Raw genomic sequence first — 16,166 nt, 5'->3', positions numbered from 1 at the left:
TTCATGCAAAGATGGGCTCGATAAAGGACAGAAATGGTATGGACTTAACAGAAGCAGAAGATATTAAGAAGAGATGGCAAGAATACACAGAAGAACTGTACAAAAAAGATCTTCATGATGCAGATAATCACGATGGTGTGATCACTGACCTAGAGCCAGACATCCAGGAATGTGAAGTCAAGTGGGCCTTAGAAAGCATTACTAGGAACAAAGCTAGTGGAGGTGATGGAATTCCAGTTGAGCTATTCCAAATCCTGAAAGATGATGCTGTGAAAGTGCTGCACTCAATATGCCAGCAAATTTGGAAAACTCAGCAGTGGCCACAGGACTGGAAAAGGTCAGTTTTCATTCCAATCCCAAAGAAAGGCAATGCCAGAGAATGCTCAAACTACCGCACAATGGCACTCATCTCGCACGCTAGTAAAGTAATGCTCAAAATCCTCCAAGCCAGCTTCAGCAGTGTGTGAACCGTGAACTTCCAAATGTTCAAGCTGGTTTTAGAAAAGGCAGAGGAACCAGGGATCAAAGTGCCAACATCCGCTGGATCATGGAAAAGCAAGAGAGTTCCAGAAAAGCATCTATTTCTGCTTTATTGACTATGCCAAAGCCTTTGACTGTGTGGATCCAGTAAACTGTGGAAAATTCTGAAAGAGATGGGAATACTAGACCACCTGACCTGCCTCTTGAGAAATTTGTATGCAGGTCAGGAAGCAACAGTTAGAACTGGACATGGAACAACAGACTGGTTCCAAATAGAAAAAGGAGTACGTCAAGGCTGTATATTGTCACCCTGCTTATTTAACTTCTATGCAGAGTACATCATGAGAAACGCAGAACTGGAAGAAACACAAGCTGGAATCAAGATTGCCGGGAGAAATATCAATAACCTCAGATATGCAGATGCCACCACCCTTATGGCAGAAAGTAAAGAGGAACTAAAGAGCCTCTTGATGAAAGTGAAAGTGGAGAGTGAAAAAGTTAGCTTAAAGCTCAACATTCAGAAAATGAAGATCATGGCATCCGGTCCCATCACTTCATGGGAAATAGATGGGGAAACAGTGGAAACAGTGTCAGACTTTATTTTTGGGGGCTCCAAAATCACTGCAGATGGTGACTGCAGCCATGAAATTAAAAGACACTTACTCCTTGGAAGGAAAGTTATGACCAACCTAGATAGCATGTTCAAAAGCAGAGACATTACTTTGCCAACAAAGGTTCGTCTAGTCAAGGCTATGGTTTTTCCTGTGGTCATGTATGGATGTGAGAGTTGGACTGTGAAGAGGGCTGAGTGCCGAAGAATTGATGCTTTTGAACTGTGGTGTTGGAGAAGACTCTTAAGAGTCCCTTGGACTGCAAGGAGATCCAACCAGTCCTTTCTGAAGGAGATCAGCCCTGGGATTTCTTTGGAGGGAATGATGCTGAAGCTGAAACTCCAGTACTTTGGCCACCTCATGCGAAGAGTTGACTCCTTGGAAAAGACTCTGATACTGGGAGGGATTGGGGGCAGGAGGAGAAAGGGACGACAGAGGATGAGATGGCTGGATGGCATCACTGACTTGATGGACGTGAGTCTCAATGAACTCTGGGAGTTGGTGTTGAACAGGGAGGCCTGGCGTGCTGCGATTCATGGGGTCGCAAAGAGTCAGACACCACTGAGCGACTGATCTGATCTGATCTGATGGTCTTCCCTCAGAGAGGTCTTGAAAGAGATAGAGAACATTGTCTAGTTTAGCAAATGTTGCTTATACACTAATTCTGAGCTCTGCTTTTGGCACTCTTGAAAATACATGAGATGTATATCTGTGCCTTTAAGAAACTTATGACATAATGGGGGAGACAGCATTTACATAAGTGAAGCAATATTGCAGTTGGATCAAAGAACAGGGAAATATTATATTGCTGGGAGAAGTATTGGAAGAAAATTTAGATGTGTACCTTGGCAGCAGATAATGGATACCTTGTGTTAAACATGCTAAGGAAATGAGCTTTTGAAAGATTTTGGCAAGGTAAAGTTGTAAAACCATAATGTCACTCAACCATGAAAGAGTAAGGTACTAGTACGTATTACAATATGGATGAACCTTGAAAACATTATGTTAAGTGGAAGAAGCTAGATACAAAAGCCATTATGGTAGAATTCCATTTATGTGAATGTCCAGAATAGGCAAATCCATAGGAGACAGAAAGTAGATAAGTAGTTGCTAGAGGCTGTGGCTGGGGGAACAAGGGAATGGGAAATAGATGCTAATGAATACAGGTTTCTTTGAGAGGTGATGAAAATGCTTCTACAGAATAAGATAATGGTGATGGTTGCACAACCTTGGGAATATACCAGAAATCACTGAATTGTACACTTTGTAAGTGTAAATTATATCTCAGTGTTTAAAAACTTTCAAAAATAAGAAAATCTAAGTAAATCATTTATTCATTGATTCAAAAATTGTAAATCTTCTGCTCTGTGCCACATATCAGACCAGTTAGCATAGTTAATGAAAATGAACTAAATAATACTCCCTACCTCTCAGTGTCTTCCAGTGTAGCTTGGGAAACAGATATGAACAGATACAATATATGCTGAAAGGTACTGCAGCAGTGTTGTGTTCCAAGTGTTAACTAAAACACGAAAAATAGCAATAATTCTGTCTGAGGTTAATTGTGGAAAATTTTTTAGCAGTAAGGTGATGACACCTGAACTATTCCAAAACTATGACTAGTTAGGAAGGAAGGGTCTTGTCAATGGAAAAAGCAGCTCAGACAAAAGCATGTAGGTAAGAGGGACTGCAAGGAGATCAAACCAGTCAGTCCTAAAGGAAGTCAGTCCTGAATATTCATTGGAAGGACTGATGCTGAAGCTGAAACTCCAATTCTTTGGCCACATGATGTGAAGAACTGATTCATTGGAAAAGACCCTGATGCTGGGAAAGATTGAAGGCAGGGAAAGGGGGATGACAGAGGATGAGATGGTTACATGGCATCACTGACTCGATGGACATGAGTTTGAGCCAGCTCTGGGAGTTGGTGATGGACAGGGAGGCCAGAGTCGGACACGACTGAGCAACTGAAGTGAACTGAGGAGGGTCTACTGTGAAGAAGGGCCTGGAATCCTGAAATTCATCTAGAATGTAGCTATAGTAATCTAGCTATCTGGCCAGAATGAGATGGAAAGTTAGATTTTTTCCTTAAATCTGAATTTTTGGGATAGCTTGCATGATTTCATATGGCTTTGAACCTTGTCATCTAGAACCAGACCTCCTGGAATGCAAAGTCAAGTGGGCCTTAGGAAGCATCACTATGAACAAAGCTAGTGGAGGTGATGGAATTCCAGTTGAGCTTTTTCAATCCTAAAAGATGATGCTGTTAAAGTGCTGCACTCAATATGCCAGCAAATTTGGAAAACTCAGCAGTGGCCACAGGACTGAAAAAGGTCAGTTTTCATTCCAATCCCCAAAAAAGACAATGCTAAAGAATGTTCAAACTAACACACAGTTGCACTCATCTCACATGCTAGCAAAGTAATGTTCAAAATTCTCCAAGCCATACTTCAACAGTATGTGAACTGTGAACTACCAGATTTTTCAAGCTGGATTTAGAAAAAGTAGAGGAACCAGAGATGAGAGTTTCAGAAAAATGTCTACTTCTGCTTCATTGACGACGTCAAAGCCTTTGACTGTCTGGATCCAGCAAACTGTGGAAAATTCTTAAAGAGATGGGAATAATAGACCACCTTACCTACCTCCTGAGAAATCTGTATGCGGTTCAAGAGGCAACAGTTAGAACTGGACATGGAACAAGACTGGTTCCAAATTGGGAAAGGAGTATTTCAAGGCTGGATATTGTCACCCTGGTTATTTAACTTATATGCAGACTACATCATGTGAAATGCCAGGCTGGATGAAGCACAAGCTGGAATCAAGATTGCCAGGAGAAATATCATTAACCTCAGATATGCAGATGACACCACCCTTATGGCAGAAAGCAAAGAACTAAAGAGCCTCTTGATGAAGGTGAAAGGAGAGTGAAAATGTTGGCTTAAAACTCAACATTCAGAAAACTAAGATCATGGCATCCGGTTCCATTACTTCATGGCAAATAGATGGGGAAACAGTGACAGACTTTATATTTTGGGCTCCAAAATCACTGCAGATGGTGACTGCAGCCATGAAATTAAAAGACGCTTGCTCCTTGGAAGAAAAGTTATGACCAACCTATACAGCATATTAAAAAGCAGAGACATTACTTTGCCAACGAAGGTCCGTCTAGTCAAAGGTATGGTTTTTCCAGTAATCGTATATGGATGTGAGAGTTGGACTGTGAAGAAAGCTGAGCGCCAAAGAATTGATGCTTTTAAACTGTGGTGTTGGAGAAGACTCTTGAGAATCCCTTGGACTGCAAGGAGATCCAACTAGTCCATCCTAAGGGAAATCAGTCCTGAATATTCATTGGAAGGCCTGATGTTGAAGCTGAAACTCCAAAACTTTGGCCACCTGATGTGGAGAACTGACCCATTTGAAAAGACTCTGATGCTGGGAAAGATTGAAGGTGGGAGGAGAAGGGGATGACAAAGGATGAGATGGTTGCATCACCAACTCAACGGACATGAGTTTGTGTAAGCTCCGGGAGTTGGTGATGGACAGGGAAGTCTGGCATGCTGCAGTCCATGAGGTCACAAAGAGTCAGACATGACTGCATGACTGAACTTACCTGAACTTGAACCTTGTCATGAATTTGAGTGCCTTTTTCCTGCAGTCTAAGAATTTGCCATTCCAAAAGTACTTATCCAGATTTTATGGTATGTGACATTCTGATACGGAAAAGCAGATAATCTGTGTAAAGCACTTAGCATATTGCCTAGAATAAGCTTAGTAATTGCTGTGTACATTAAAACAAACTCTGGAAAATTTTTAAAGAGATGGAAATACCAGGCCACTTCACCTGCCTCCTGAGAAATCTGTATGCGGGTCAAGAAGCAACAGTTAGAACTGGACATGGAACAACAGACTGGTTCCAAATCAGGGAAGGAGTACGTCAAGGCTGTATTTTGTCACCCTGCTTAGTTAATTTATATGCAAAATACATCATGCATGATGCCAGGCTGGATGAAGCACAAGCTGGTATCAAGATTGCTGCAAGAAATACCAATAACCTCACATATGCAGATGATACCACCCTTACAGCAGAAAGCGAAGAACTAAAGATCCTCTTGATGAAAGTGAAGGAGGAGAGAGAAATAGTTGGCTTAAAACTTAACATTCAGAAAACTAAAACCATGGCATCTGGTCCCATCACTTCATGGGAAATAGATGGGGAAACAATGGAAACAGTGACAGACTTTTTTTTGGGCTCCAAAATCACTGCAGATGGTGACTGCAGCCATGAAATTAAAAGACTCTTGCTCCTTGGAAGGAAAGTTATGACCAACCTATACAGCATATTAAAAAGCAGAGATATTAAAGATATTACTTTGCCAACGAATGTCCGTCTTTTCAAAGCTATGGTTTTCCAGTAGTCATGTATGGATGTAAGAGTTGGACTATAGAGAAAGCTGAGCGCCAAAGAATTGATGCTTTTGATCTGTGATGTTGGAGAAAACTCTAGAGAGTCACTTGGACCGCAGGGAGATCCAACTAGTCCATCCTAAAGAAGATCAATCCTGAGTATTCATTGGAAGGTCTGATGCTGAAGCTGAAGCTCCAAAACTTTGGCCACCTGATCCAGAGAACTGACTCATTTGAAAAGACCCTGATGATGGGAAAGATTGAGGGCAGGAGGAGAAGGGGACGACAGAGGATGAGATGGTTGCATGGCATCGCCGACTCAATGGACATGGGTTTGAGTAAGCTCCTGGAGTTGGTGATGGACAGGGAAGCCTGACGTGCTGCAGTCCATGGGGTCACAAAGAATCGGACCCGACTGAGTGACTGAATTGACTTACTGTTGTTATGAGGAAATCCTAATTATTTTCCTTCTTGCCTTTATTGAACTTCAAAGAGTAAGCCCAGCACTAAAATACCTTTAACGTCTAAGCTGTTTGTACTTACTATTCTTATCTACAATTTCTTAGTTATTTTCTACATTTTGATACACAAATACACATAAAAGTAAGCATCTTCTAGATTAATCTCAGCTAGACTTAAAGGCACCCCATATTCCTTGTTGTTTATAAAACTGTTGCTTTAATAAGGGCTTCTTTAGTTTGAGATGCAGTGTATTGAATTCCTGCATCATTAACAAGATCTTTTTCTTCAGTTACCACCACATATCTTCTCTCTGCCAGAGTTTGACTTCTTCAGAGGATGTAAGAAGCCACGGTAAGATCCTCTGGAAGTGATTGCGTGGTGACTCAACAAAAAGTCATTTGTGTTTTCTTTTTTTTAAATAAAAGAAAGCTTATGTGTTTTGCATTAGTTTAATGAGTAATACCATTTTATTGGTATTCTGTTTGTCCAGCAGATATTTACTGACTACCTACTGTGTGGCAGGAACTTTCCCATTTGTCCAACAAATACTACTGAGTGCCTTCTATATGCCACAAACGTTTACAGTCCTAGGGATATAGAAGTTAACAAAATGGACGAAAATCGCCTTTCTTCATTGAGTTTACATTTCAATTAATCTTAACTCTTAATAGAACAGTCCTACCTGGAATTTGTGGTTTTTTTTTTCACCCTCACCAAAATATGATATCTTTTACTATAATCTTGTGAACTAATAGTAGAAGGTAGCAGTAAAATTCATTGCCTTATTTGTCACCTGAAAAACCTGAAGCATTGTCTGTCAATGGTCACTATATAATTTTATGAAAAATTCCTAATGATGAAGACTTAACGGACATAGGCAGTGATGTATCATTTCCATTTGTTAAATTTTTTCTCTAGTAAAATTGGCTCTCCACCCAAGACTCCTGTAAGTAATGTAGCGGCTACCTCAGCTGGGCCCACTAGTGCTGGAACAGAGCTGAATTCTGTGCCTCCAAAATCCAGCCCATTTATCACTAGAGTACCAGTATATCCTCAGCATTCTGAAAACATTCAGTATTTTCAAGATCCAAGGACTCAGATACCCTTTGAAGTCCCACAGTACCCACAGACTGGTAAGTGATTTTAGATAATTCTAAGAAAAAGAAACTACAATATAACATTTGTTGTAGTAAATCATTGAGTCATTTATAGCTATCTAGAATATCTACATTAAAAAAATTAATCCTTTGGACTGTATGACCCTTAAATTTTCTTCCTGTCTTAAGAATCTATGATTCTACCTACCAATAGTTTTAATATTTCTCAGTCCTATGAATCAAATATGGGGTTCATGATGAGCTTTAGTGAGTTTTGTATATCCTCAGAAATAATATACTAAGTGTTTGGTGTATATACACTTAAAGTATAATTTTGAAAGGACAGCACACAGCTTATATGGTTATGAAGGATGTCTTTAAACTCTGCTCCCCAAAAGATTTAAGAATCAATGATCTAACTAATTACTTAAACCAAAACCTGTGGCCCTCGAAGGAAATTTACCAGGCATCTGTTAATAGTTCATTGTATGTTTTTAAGGAGCAGTTTAACAAAATGTTGAATGTTAAGGATTTTGATATAGTGGTGTCTTGAAAGCATGTAGTATCTTTGTAATCCAGGGGTAACTAAAATTCAAAACTTATGTTATTTTCCCACATTAAAGGCTGCTTTAGACTTAAACCATTATAAGATGTTAAATATTACTAAAATTACATTAAATATTCCTCTTTCCAATTTTCAAGGATACTACCCACCACCTCCAACGGTACCAGCTGGTGTGGCTCCCTGTGTTCCTCGCTTTGTGAGGTCCAATAATGTTCCAGAGTCCTCCCTCCCACCTGCTTCCATGCCATATGCCGATCATTACAGTACATTTTCCCCTCGAGATCGAATGAATTCTTCTCCTTACCAACCTCCTCCTCCGCAGCCGTATGGACCAGTTCCCCCAGTACCTTCTGGAATGTATGCTCCTGTGTACGACAGCAGGCGCATCTGGCGCCCACCTATGTACCAACGAGATGACATTATTAGAAGCAATTCTTTACCTCCAATGGATGTGATGCACTCGTCAGTGTATCAGACGTCTTTGCGGGAAAGATATAACTCATTAGATGGGTATTATTCAGTGGCTTGTCAGCCACCAAGTGAGCCAAGGACAACTGTGCCTTTACCAAGGGTAAGTGATAATGGAACTAGGAATGCTAGCTAGTACAGCACAGTGGTTAAGAGTCTAGTGTCTGATGTTACAACATTTGGGTATATCCTGGCTCCTCCACTTACTAATTGTGTAACTTAATGGAATTTACTTGACTTCTCTATGTCAGTTTTTTCACTTTTGATGGAAATAATAGTAGTACCTACCTCATAAGGCTGTTGTGAGGATTAAATCAGAAAAAGCTCTTAGACTTGGACCTGATGAATATACATGCTCAATAAATGTTATGTTTGGATACGAAAGTGATCAGAAAGTAAAAAGAAATCTTCAAGATACAAAGACAGGGCCTGTTTTTTACTATCCCCACATATATACATACGATTTTCCTAAACCAGAAAAGTGAGTGCTCAGATTTTACTCTTAACATTATTTAAACCCTTTCATTTAAGTGTATGGAGAATAGGCTAGGGGGACTTCCCTTCTGTATTCTTTTTTGTCCCAACAGTATAATAAATGTTCACATTATTTCCACAGAGCATAGTTAAATTTATTTACTGCTCCCTAGATGATTAAGATTGTTTCTTTTGTCCCCCCTTAGGAACCTTGTGGTCATTTGAAGACCAGTTGCGAGGAGCAGATAAGAAGAAAGCCAGAGCAGTGGGCACAGTACCACACTCAGAAAGCACCTCTTGTCTCTTCAACTCTTCCTGTGGCAACACAGTCACCAACACCACCTTCTCCTCTATTCAGTGTAGACTTTCGCACTGATGTAAGAAAGAAAGGTTTTAATCACTTGATGTTGCAGGGACAGGTCAGACGACTGACTTCAGAGCACTCATTCAACCTAGGGATAGCTGTGTTGGATATTTTGCATTGGTTTGGTGGCAGTTGAGTTTAATTCAATAAACATTGAGTATGTAAGCTCTATGGCCAGGCATTGTGACACTGAAGACTGCTAACAAATCACAGTCCTTTTCCACCAAGAATTCAAGTCTTTCCAGCACTATAGTTCTCCTTATTTTTATAGATTTTATTGATAAATAAGATTTATACCCACCATTTATTGAGCACTTACGTGGCCAGGCACTGTGCTAAGCATTTACATGTTATTTAATTCTTACAAAATCCTTAGGGGGCAGGTATTACCCATATTTTATAGGTTAGGAATCCTACTCAGAGAAGTTAAGTAATTTGCCCAAGTAATAAATTGAGCCTATAAATAGCTTGGATTTGAATTCTGGTCTGTCTGAGGCGTTTCTTCCCTACTTCACAAGAAGTGCAGAAATGACTATTATTCATGGTGTTTTAAATCACTGTTAAGTATTGTTCTTATCATTTCAAGACAGGTTTTGTACCAGGATTGTTTTAATGTACCCTGTTTTCCATACTGTTATATTTAGAGCAAACCGTTAATTTTTCTTTGATTCATCTGGTTTATTCCCTATCCCTAGATATACTAATATAAATTTTTTTTCTAACCTTTTCATTAAGTTTACAAAATTTCAACATATGCAAAAAGAGAATAGTAATAAACTTCATGTATCCATTATACAGTTATCAACTCAGCCAATCTTGTTTCATTTGTAGCCCTTCTTCCTACTGATTTATTTTGAAATAATCCTGGAAGTAATCCTAGACATCATATTTTTCCATCCGTAACTGTTGAATTTTTAAAATAGACATATTTTTTTAAAAATCCTAGATAGCATATTTTTCCATCCATAAATTTGAATTTTTAAATTCATCTTCCCAGTCCCTTTGTCAGATCTCCAGGCTGGGAAGCCTGACCTGGGGCTCAGAATCTTCACAATAGTGGGAGAACTTCTTTGGTATTATTGTTAACCAGTTTGTGGGTCACTCATCTGGCTGGTATGGGATTTGGTTTCATTGTGATTGTACCCTTCCTACCACATCAGTGTGGTTTCTCCTTTGTCTTTGGACGTGTCAGGTATCTTTTTTTCATGGGTTCTAGCATCCTCCAGTCGATGTTTGTTTAACACCTAGTTGCAATTTCAGTGCTCTCGCAGGAGGAGATGAGCGCATGTCCTTCTACTCTGCCATCTTGAACCAATCCCGATCCAAATTTATCTCATCAAAATTAGACTTCTTCAAAGCAGCTAACCATCTTGAGAAGAGTGTTGCCACTTGCTTAATACGAAAATGTATTTCTATGTATGTGTTTATGTATGTGTGTGTTTTTTTTGCCTTTTTTCATTTTTTGGAGCACTTTGTACCATGTTAGAGGCATGCTGTAAATTGTTTTTTATTCTGGGTAGTGTCATTCTGGGGTTCCTTATGAATTCTTAAAGGACAAAGTGAAAAAGAGAAGGCATTCTGTTTCTGTTAAGATGTAATATAAATACGTACTATTTATAACTTTTTACAGTTTTTATATTAGTTATTGAATGTTTAATTATTCACTATAAAGTGCTGTGAATTCTATAATAGTTACTTTATGTTAGTTACAAGTTTGTAATTTAAATTTCTTATCAATTGCCTTTGCTTTTATTTTTCGTTCTTTTTTTAACCAGTTCTCTGAAAATGTGAGTGGCACAAAATTTGAAGATGATCATCTTTCCCATTATTCTCCCTGGTCTTGTGGCACCATCGGTTCTTGTATAAATGCCATTGATTCAGAGCCCAGAGATGTGATTGCTAATTCAAATGCGGTATTAATGGTATGATTTGGGGGGCAAGGGTTATGCATGTTGATTCAAATTTTAGAATGATTGAAAGCTTTCGTCTTCATTTTGTTGCTATATACAGTAACTCATCTGTAAGCAGCAGATATATTTAGGTAAGTCTGAAATAAATTGCACCCAGTGTTTATTTTATTTTATTTTTTTCAGTGTTTAAATTATTTGAACATAGTGTTTTAAAAATAGATGTTGGGTTATGACTGAGATATACAGTTAATATTAAATTTACCAGAGAACCTAATTTCATGTTTTTTTGAAAGCTTTTACTTGTATTATTAGCTGAAATAATTGCCCACGATCTATTTATTTTCTTCTGTTTATACAGGACCTGGACAGTGGGGATGTTAAGAGAAGAGTGCATTTATTTGAAACTCAGAGAAGGACAAAAGAAGAAGATCCAATAATTCCTTTTAGTGATGGACCCATCATCTCAAAATGGGGTGCGATTTCTAGATCTTCCCGTACTGGTTACCATACCACGGACCCTGTCCAGGCCACTGCTTCCCAAGGAAGTGCAACCAAGCCCATCAGTGTATCAGGTAATCCATATCATTAGTACTTCACCTGGTATGGTCTAGCACTGTGCTTTATAATCCTCACTCTGTTAGGTATAGAACATGTCTCTCCATTTAACAACCACTGTAAACCTAGAGTTAAACAGCTTAGCCAGGAGAGCATGGCTACTTAGATAAAAGTGGATTTTTGGGGGAAGGTATACATTCACATCTGCATCTAATTTTCCACTTTTCTGGTCATTGTTTCTTTCTACAGATTATGTACCTTATGTCAATGCTGTTGATTCAAGGTGGAGTTCATATGGTAATGAGGCTACATCATCAGCACATTATATTGAACGGTAATGTTGCTCTTAATTCTTTAGGATTCTCTATTCTCAGACTTGTCTATATTCCCAAAGTACAGATCGAAGTCCCAGTTATTCATGAACTGTGTTTTGCTAGTGTTAACTATATAATGAATTTCTGAAAAAAGTTTACATCTGGAATAATGATTGAAACTTTCAGGGTTGATCTGTTATGTAAAACATATATAGTATATAGTTATTATATAGTCATTACTTCTTTAGTTGCTTCATTTTGTAACAGTAAACAAATTTCTCTTTAAAGCGACAGATTCATTGTTACCGATTTATCTGGTCATAGAAAGCATTCCAGTACTGGAGACCTTTTGAGCATTGAACTTCAGCAGGTAGGCTCTGTGTCAGTCAGCTTTGAGTTTATTTTTAAAAAAAGAATGATGTTGAAAAGCTAAAGGCTGGAACCTGACTCTCTTTTTTTTCCCCTCTAGGCCAAGAGTAACTCATTGCTTCTTCAGAGGGAGGCCAATGCTCTGGCTATGCAACAGAAGTGGAATTCCCTGGATGAAGGCCGTCACCTCACATTAAATCTTCTAAGTAAGGAAATTGAACTGAGAAATGGAGAGGTAAGGACACTGACCCTCTCAGCTTCATCCCTGGTATATTTGCTGTTTGCTGCTGCTGCATGTTTTTTTATCCATTGTTTAGTGCATTTTATGCCATTACTTAGCATGGCTTTTTCTGGTAGATGATTGCTTTTAAAATTTAACAGTAGCAATAAAATTGTAATCCCAGATTTCTTTTCTTATATCAGTCATTGAGATTCGCATTTTCATTTAAAAGGGAAGCCCCAGTTTCCACAGATATGAAATCAGTATTTTTCTTAATTACAGAGTGATTATACAGAAGATGCAGCTGATACTAAGCCTGATAGGGATATTGAGTTAGAGCTGTCAGCACTTGATACTGATGAACCTGATGGACAAGGTGAACAGATTGAAGTAAGTACCACAATTAGATATCCAGGAGGCTTTACTCCACTGGAAATTAAAGTACACAACATGTTCCTCCCGAAGGATTAACATTTTATTTGCGTAGGAGATCCTGGACATACAGCTTGGTATCAGTTCTCAAAATGATCAGTTGCTGAATGGAACAGCAGTAGAGAATGGGCATCCAGTCCAGCAGCACCAAGAGGAGCCTCTGGAGCAGAAGAGACAGAGTTTAGGTGAAGACCGTGTGATTCTGTGAGTGTTAGACGTAAGATTCATAACCACTGGGCATAAGCCATGAATATTTAAAGAGAAATAGATACACCATTAAATTCATTTTTGATTTTATCCTATGAGGGGAAAACCTCATAGTAATAAGGCAATGATTTGGTCAGTCTGGATTTTTAGGAGAGCAGAGGTAAATTTGAACTATCAAAGTGCTCCATGCTAGTAGCCTCAAACTTGCTTTTTATTGGGATCAATGTTTATTTTTATACTTGAGCATCAGAAGGATAAGATGGTTGGATGTCATCACTGACTCTGGACATGAGTTTAAGCAAACTCAGGGAGATAGTGAAGGACAGGGAGGCCTGGCATGCTGCAGCTCTTGGTGTCACAAAGAGTCAGACGTGACTTAGCGACTGAACAACAATCAGGTTATACTTTCACTGTCTGACAGGCAAGCATCAAAACTACAAAATGCAGAATTAAAACCTAAATAAAGGGTTTCCCTTTAAAAAAATCATGTTAAGATATTCTCGATCTTTAGTATAATTACTGCCAAAAATATGGGTTTATCTTGAACTTGATAGTTTGTTGGCCTTAAACTAACCAATCTTCTAATTTTTTATTATAATTTTTCAAAAATGGGATTTTTTTTTAGTCACTAAAAAAAAAGATATGCTGTTTCTAGGGGCTCTTAAAGTGTGTTATAGCTTTTATTCAGCATGCATGGTTACTCCTAAAAGTTTTCGCTTAAAGCTAATTTGTTTTCAATGTCATTTATTTTCTCCCAGGGAAGAGCAAAAAACAATTCTGCCGGTAACTTCTTGCTTTAGCCAGCCACTCCCAGTGTCCATCAGCAATGCGAGTGGCCTACCCATCACCACATCTGTCAGTGTTGGCAACCTCATTCTGAAAACTCATGTTATGTCTGAAGATAAAAACGACTTTTTAAAATCCGTTGCAAATGGGAAGATGGTTAATAGCTGAAAGGAGGTTCATCTTTCAAATTTGTGACCATACCATGGAAGCATTTACACTAGCTTTTTATATATATAATATATATTATATAATGTATATTTTTTTTAAAAAAAAGATATTACTGGGGGCATCCATTTCCTGTGGACTCTTTGATACTTTAAGCCCTCTTGCATTAGCATTATGAAAAAAAAGAAAATTTACTTTACTAGGGTAACACGTTCACTTTCCAGAAGTGATTGGAATTTGGACATTTAACTTAAGCTTCAAGCAGCTTTTTATGAGTTTGTAGCAATCCGGTGCAGTAACTGAGCCATTTCCTATTTTAAATGGCTTCTATAGAAAATTAACAACTCAGTTATTAAACTAGCAGGATCCTACAATGATACATCTAGTGAAAGTAGACTTAATTAACTTATTTATTTCTATTTTATGTTTCACTGAGAGAAGTTTCCATCTCATTCCAGCTGCTTTATTTATCTTTTTCATGGGACTTTGCATGGATTTTTTTTCCTCTTTTTTTTTTTTTTAAATTTTGAAGAGTGGAGTTAGACGTTCTTACCATAGAATTTTACAGGGTTATGTACTAGGTTTCTTTACTGCATTATATGTAGGAGTGTGGTGCAGTGCTTTTATCTGTAGCATTTAACTTTTTTTTCAGTTTTCCATTTTTCAAGAATAGTTTCTGCTTTGTTAATATTTATACACAGGCTACTTGTTGAAGTAAGTAATTAAATATATAACCAAGTGCCTAAGTCTTTCAGCTGATGTACTAGATATTAAATTCTCCTAAGTTATGCAGAATCGTTTTTACAATTTTGATAAATTATGCACTAATGTAATGGCAGTTTTTTAAAATGCAGATTTAAGCCTGTACATTATTGAATCTGATGACTTGGCAAAAGAATCAGGTGCTTTCAGCTTTTTGAGAAAACCCTGTATGTAGCGTTTGCACTGACTAACAAGATGGTATTGCTGGGTTTTTAATTTAATTAATTTGGATGTTCATTGCATTATCTTGGTTAAATATTGTTTATTGTTACTTCATGTTGGGGTTTAATTTTCTTTGTTTTCTGTTAGGTTGATAAGACTATGAACCATGTAATAATAGAATATTGGCTAACCTTTATTCATACTTAAAAACATGAATGATTGCTGCCCTGCTAAAATGTGACTGAAAAGTGTTTTGACTTGGCATCTGAAAGTATGCAGTATGTTCAACCAGCTGTGCTCCAGATTTGTGGGAGATATTTTACTGAAACCTAAATTTCAGTCAACATTTGAAAACAAAAGCTGGGCATTCCTTCCTGGTGATCTTACCTATAGTTTGTGTCTTTGTTCCCCCCCCCCCCCCCCCATTTCTTTAAGATTAGTTTGACTTTTTATTATTATTTTTTAATTAACTTCTGTGAAGTTGTTTACTCTGAAAATTGTACTGGAATATTTTAAGCCAAGCTGATCTTTCACCAGGTGTACTGTATGTAAGGGCTTTTCCTGCTAGCAAGATGCTTAAACAGGATCATGTTATTGGTCGTCTGAGCTATTTAGTTGTTTTACAAAACCACAGCATTGTATCAGATAAGATTTTGATAAAAAGTTTTGTGCACATTTCCAGGGGCGGGAGGGTTGACATTTCCCTGAAATTTCTTGATCAGAATGAGTAAATACTGGTGTTTGATACCTGTCTTAATGAACATGCTCATAAGGTGACTGATAAGTTGTAAATATACCTGAGAAACAAAGGGGTAGTTTTGATATTCTGGTGTCAGTATGGAAGATCTTACACATTTATTTAATACTCAGATGTATGAAGATGTTTGTTTGTAGCATAACAGCACAGTAGCCTTGACTTAGTTTCCTTTGGTTAGTACTGTACCTTTTTGCCATGGCCAGTGCCCCTTTCCCTGCAAAGACATTTTATTTATTTCACTCTGTAACCTGAAATGAATAGGAACAAGAGTTTTAAACCATGTTACATTAACTTATTTCCAACATTATGAATTAGCCTAGGATATTACAGGAACGTGATTGTTATATAATTTATATCAGAACCTTTCTATAAAATATGCGCTTATTACATTTGAAATGCTTCCAATGTACTTTATTTGCTGTTTGTATTTCCAAAAAGGATATGCAAACCAGTATGTCTATTTCATGGATATTTAAATAGTGAGATCTTCCATGTTGAAGGTAATGTATTTTTTTTTAAGATTTTAAAATTGCTATTTTGTTACAAAATAGAGACCTATTAACAGTTTGAGAGCTCCTTATGTGCCCTCAGGGAAAGAACCC

At 37.8% G+C, this 16,166-nt stretch overlaps 1 protein-coding gene across 3 annotated transcripts in view; it reads left to right on the top strand.

The window, feature by feature from the left end:
- The window catches only part of RC3H2 (ring finger and CCCH-type domains 2), a 49,881-nt gene extending 34,659 nt beyond the window's left edge, over nt 1-15,222 (top strand). The window contains exons 10-20 of one of the 3 annotated variants that reach the window (XM_010844016.1): nt 6,876-7,090; nt 7,757-8,190; nt 8,768-8,938; nt 10,701-10,847; nt 11,194-11,407; nt 11,640-11,724; nt 11,993-12,074; nt 12,174-12,308; nt 12,576-12,683; nt 12,781-12,929; nt 13,691-15,222. In XM_010844016.1, coding sequence (XP_010842318.1) covers nt 6,876-7,090; nt 7,757-8,190; nt 8,768-8,938; nt 10,701-10,847; nt 11,194-11,407; nt 11,640-11,724; nt 11,993-12,074; nt 12,174-12,308; nt 12,576-12,683; nt 12,781-12,929; nt 13,691-13,886 — 1,936 coding nt within the window. In that variant the 3' untranslated portion in view covers nt 13,887-15,222. The remainder of the gene's footprint in view (nt 1-6,875; nt 7,091-7,756; nt 8,191-8,767; nt 8,939-10,700; nt 10,848-11,193; nt 11,408-11,639; nt 11,725-11,992; nt 12,075-12,173; nt 12,309-12,575; nt 12,684-12,780; nt 12,930-13,690) is intronic. The other 2 variants (XM_010844018.1, XM_010844017.1) reach the window with 2 other exon arrangements.
- Nucleotides 15,223-16,166: the final 944 nt, after the last annotated feature.

Source organism: Bison bison, unplaced genomic scaffold (assembly GCF_000754665.1).
Source record: "Bison bison bison isolate TAMUID 2011002044 unplaced genomic scaffold, Bison_UMD1.0 scf7180017864193, whole genome shotgun sequence".
Lineage (NCBI taxonomy): Eukaryota > Metazoa > Chordata > Mammalia > Artiodactyla > Bovidae > Bison > Bison bison.
This window is presented reverse-complemented; position numbering and strand designations above follow the sequence as displayed.